Source organism: Nicotiana tabacum, chromosome 10, assembly GCF_000715075.1.
Source record: "Nicotiana tabacum cultivar K326 chromosome 10, ASM71507v2, whole genome shotgun sequence".
Classification (NCBI taxonomy): Eukaryota; Viridiplantae; Streptophyta; class Magnoliopsida; order Solanales; family Solanaceae; genus Nicotiana; species Nicotiana tabacum.
In genome coordinates this window covers 80,766,537-80,771,349 of record NC_134089.1, presented here as the reverse complement: position 1 = coordinate 80,771,349, position 4,813 = coordinate 80,766,537, and the positions used below count along the sequence as shown (strand labels likewise).

General features: G+C 36.2%; 1 protein-coding gene across 1 annotated transcript; it reads left to right on the top strand.

Annotated features, from left to right (window-relative positions):
• The first annotated feature begins 531 nt into the window (after positions 1-531).
• Positions 532-4,484, top strand: LOC107806137 (uncharacterized). The gene is made up of 5 exons (XM_016630244.2): positions 532-906; positions 1,109-1,305; positions 3,053-3,163; positions 3,679-3,730; positions 4,204-4,484. Exons 1-5 carry the CDS (start codon positions 669-671, stop codon positions 4,338-4,340), a joined length of 735 nt encoding a protein of 244 aa, XP_016485730.1. The 5' UTR covers positions 532-668; the 3' UTR covers positions 4,341-4,484.
• The last annotated feature ends 329 nt before the right edge of the window (positions 4,485-4,813 follow it).

The following is a 4,813-nucleotide window of genomic DNA, read 5'->3' as shown; positions in this document are numbered from 1 at the left end:
CCTAGTTTTTCGACGTGACATTCCTATCTCGACCAAAGAATAAAATCGGATAGCCCCAACTTCTACCGCATACAGAAATATAAACAATAATTGAGGGATAAAAATGCGTACCTACAAAAGTGTTGGAAATGTTATTTTCAGTAAAACAACGTAACGTAAGTAGGTGTGTCAACTTCATAGGACGACGTTGACGAGATGCCACACCACAAATGAATCGTGAACGTATGTGCTGTCTTGATAATAAATGAGTAACAGAATGAAAGTTATTGATGACAACGAAAAGTAAGGGTATTGATTTTGTAGAGACGCGGCGAACCTGCAACGTGTCAACTCCTTGTACTGTACGCGGCGAATTGTCACTTCACCTTCCACCCATTATATCCTTTTTCTTTCATTAAAGAAAACATCTTCGTTCTTATCCTTTAAGCTTCTGACAATATAACAACTCATCTTTCCACCTTGTCTGAAAAAAGCTCTCTTTGATTTGTCCGTGCATGTACGGATCTTAGATTTAAACTTCATTACTGCATTTATGTTTTTGTATGAGTTATTTTTAGTTAGAATTTGAGACTAAGAAATTTAAATTTGGGTAAGAGATCAATAAATTTGAGACTAAGAAATTTAAATTTGGGTAAGAGATCAATAACTGCAACTTCATTCGATCATTGATGATTTGGGGTTATATTGATAATTTTGTGGGGTTGAAAAAAGAACAAATAATGGTGATCGGGAAATTTAAGTTTTTTTCTTTGGAGGAAAGGGAGAAATATTGTGTGGGTGTATTTGATGAAGAAGAAATGGAGGAACATAGTGAAAAGTCACCACCAGCTGAGGATGATCACTGTCCTATTTGTTTTGGGGACTTCACAATTCCTTGCAGGACAAACTGTGGCCACTGGTTTTGTGGTACTACTACTTTCGATCCTTCTTTGTTTTTTTAATTTCTACAAATAATATGTTTGTTAAAGCCTCTAATATAACTTCCCGCTATGTACAATCTCATAATACAATTTTGTTGACATGAAGAATTCTATTTGATCTAAAAGTCATATAAGTTGCAGTAATTGTATGTTTTCCTTATCACCCTCTTTTGCCCTGTATTCTGCAGCATCTTGCATATTGCAGCTATGGAATTATAGATCAACATTACAGCGGTGCAAATGCCCCATATGCTGTCGTCCCATCAGTAAGCTGGTTCCAGAGGATTCTTTAGTTGTACAACAGGAAGAGGATGGTGTTGAACTCCTTAAGAACATTCGCCGATACAATCACCTATATGTAGGTGGTGCTTATGGTGTGTTTCTGGTAGGTAATTGGTTACACTTCTTCTGTAACTTCTCTTTTTCTTACATATTTTAGTTGTGACTTCTTTCCTAATTGATTGTTTTTTAGACTGTATTAGCATCTTCAGCGTTAAGGCTAATTGGCTAATTGATCTGCAACCATTAATAATGGAGCTTATGATAATAGGGTATTGACGCGCAACATATGTGCTCTCTGTACAAATACAAATTGATTCTATTACTTATGATATATGAATCATTTCTCTGTTATCAGTAGAAATACAAGATTGTCCATATTTAGTAGGAACTGAATAGAGATTTCATCTCGTAGGAAGTACACCTAGAAAGACGGGAAATCTTGTGTTGCAGAAGATTGTCTATATTTAGTAATTTTGGATATTTTGCAACGGAGGAGATAGCCTTTTTTCCCTTTTCTTTGTGTGTGTGCTGTGTTTGGGTGGGGGTGAAAGATCTCATGCTTTGTACAACAATTGTAGACTAAGCATCATCTTCCAAAGTTCTTGTTCTGAAGTGTTACTTGAGTGTTCTATGGTTATAGGTTATAATCCAACATTGAGGACCTCAATTTGAGGTGCGTCCGCTTACTTAATAAAAATAACAATAGCATTCCCGTGCATCGAAGTCTAGTTTTGCTGACTCTGATTCGCTATAGCAAATGCTTTGGAGAAATTTTGTCAAGGTTAGAAAGAACTCACCTATTACGAGTTACCTTCGAATTTCTTCCTTGAGAGTAACCCTAAAAAATAAAGCGAGTAATGGGTCAGGAAGTGATACAAACAGATATCTAAACTTAGATTCTTACTTTTGGTTGCATGTCGTTTGGCTGTTATGTGGTAAAGTAGCTATACAGGGTATCAGCATCAAACTGCTTCTTACCCATTATGGTCTCATTTCTGAAAGAACTAATCTTGTAACATGGTTAACCAGACAGGTAGTGTAGGCGGTCTTAGTATCACGAGTTTATTTTAGCACAGCCTGAATTGTTTGCCTGTGTTAGTGCCTGGTAACCAATCCTTGAAGAAGACTTCAAGTAAGTTAAAGGGATATAAGGGAATAGAATTGCTGATGAATTCCATCTTGTGTGCACCAAATGATTGAGGTTTTCCAGATGAGAGCTTGTCACAAACCCTTCCTTGGCCTGAGCAGCTCAACTATATTCAGTTTAAGTTTTATATTGCTAAACTGTTTGTTGACTGAAGTCATTTTTGAATTGCCTGAGCAATATTTCAAGATCTTTCAAGACGCTAGTCTTGACAGCTAAATTAATTCCCTGGCTAAAACAATATGTTTGGTTCACCACTTTTGTTGTACATCTACGGTGGATTTAACAGTTAAATCTCTACAATCTTGGCATATTAAAGTTCTGCATCACCAATCTTCATTTGAAAACTAAAGAGAAGCATTAGAAACATATATAATGTAGGAGAGCAAGTTCAGTGGAGTTGGATGTTTGCTTGTTATATAATGTTCTGCTGCTCTTTTGAGCCCTTGATTTCTCTCAGGGGTTTAGGGCGAGTTATGTCCTTTACCTGGTGATATTATCAAAATAGTAATAAAAATTTTAGCCTCAATTTCAAGTGTAAGTATTAATCATGCATACACACAGCCTCTCACACATTCATGTGTACCACAGTAAATTGTTTGAGTTTACTTCATCAAAAAAGGAAATTGTTTGAGTTTAAAACTTTAGAATCAAATGATTCTTCCAAGTTCTGATTTGATGGCTTCTCTTTTTTCCTTCTTTACAGAAACTAGTTGCATTGCCACTGCTAATGCAGAGAATTCTCCGGTCATTGATGAGCAAACTGATGGATCCTGATCATGTCAAGTTAAATTGTTATGTACTGCGCCTTTTTGCTGTAAGTCCATTGAACATTTAATTAACGGCATTGTAATAACTTTTTGAATTCTTGCTTCCACTTACACAAAGGTAAAGGACAAGTACATACATTGAAATGATTGGAGGTCTATAAAGATGGGTGTCTGAACTTTAATGCTTTATGATTTCTGCAACAGTATGTAACCGTACCGAATAGACGCTTCTGATAGATTCCTTAGACCACCTTTTTTAAGGCCATAATATTTAGGGCGTGATAGCATATATTCTTTCAGGCCCTCCTAAGAGAATTTTAGCAGAACTCTCTGCATAATTGTAGTTACATACTTTTCTCATATTTGGCATGGGTGGATCCAGAATTTGTATAATATTTTTAAAGTTGAACCTAAGTACTTTGCAATGCAAAACCAAAGACCATCCACAGTTATGAAGCATTTCTTCACGGTGTATATATTGCTTTGTGATATGAATGGTCCTTACTCGAGTATCTATTATTATAATTATTTGCTTTTAGTAATATCTTTGTCTTAACTGCAGTTATTGCTGAGTTGGATCTACAGCAGCTGGAAGTTTGAGTTTATTCCTACTGGTACTATGCTTCACTCTAATGTATAGAGAATTAGATGTATAGATTGGAAATCTATTATGTGGAAGCCAAGCCTAGTAGGCTGCATGACCATCTGAATGCGTAAAACCTTGGGTGGATAAGATTAAAAATCTTCCTTTCAAAGGGGTAGCTAGTTTTGAAATCAATCATCCAGTAACATGTGATTTTGGTGATTCAGGTTGGAACCTAATCAAGAACTTGAAGTTATTTCTTTAGCTTCTTAACTGTTTTATTCAACCATTCTACTCGTACAATTACCTCCTTTGGTGGCCCTTTTGGTAACCAATTGTGAGAAATATCCAAGTTAGCAATCTTGAAACATGATGATTTCTGGTGTGGCCTAAAATGAGCATTTTTGCACTGAACTCATTTACCAGTTCCAGAGTCCAATTTAGTTATGCACAGAGATTTTAATCTCGTTTGAACCTATGTTGACAAAATACTCTCTTTTGCAGGACGTCTGGGAATATGGAGACTACTTGACATTTGTGCTATGGCCTTTGTGGCCATTTTCTATTTGGCTGGCCTATTCCATAGATGGATACTTAGGCGTCATGTGAGGTTAGCTGTTTTACAAGCTCAACCGAGTTAAAAGTCCATGCTATGAATAGATTTTGCAGTTTGATAGTCGGATAATGAGCTTATATGCTGCGACATGGACTTTGTGGATTCATGTAGCTGACCCCAGCTTGTTTGAGATTGAGACGTAGTAGTAGAGTTGTTGTAGAGTTGAACAACGATTAGAGCTATTTAGCTTGCTGAAGATGTTGTATAGAAGGTCTGTTTAAAAAGATGAAAGGAATTAACTCCTACTGTATAGGCCATGGCAGTCACCCTCTGAGCTGCAGATTATATGGATTAGGTATAAAGTAATACAGATGTATGTTTTTGGGGGAAAAAACAATCTTCAGCATAATGTGTTCCCTCTGCTTCTTCCATAACTACTGAGCTTCAAGTAAAGGTTCTTTTTGTTCCATTTCCAAGTTTTATTCAGGTAATGCATTGAGGTTATTGTTTACTGCATTTTGGAGTTGTATAACTGACCTAATATGAATGCAAAATGCC

What these genes read in the sequence shown, in the direction of transcription:
- LOC107806137 (XM_016630244.2), top strand. Translation starts at nt 669, where the DNA reads ATGATTTGGGGTTATATTGATAATTTTGTGGGGTTGAAAAAAGAACAA. An exon ending in CTGTGGCCACTGGTTTTGTG is followed by an intron (nt 907 to 1,108) that starts GTACTACTACTT and finishes TGTATTCTGCAG; the next exon opens with CATCTTGCATATTGCAGCTA. An exon ending in ATGTACTGCGCCTTTTTGCT is followed by an intron (nt 3,164 to 3,678) that starts GTAAGTCCATTG and finishes TCTTAACTGCAG; the next exon opens with TTATTGCTGAGTTGGATCTA.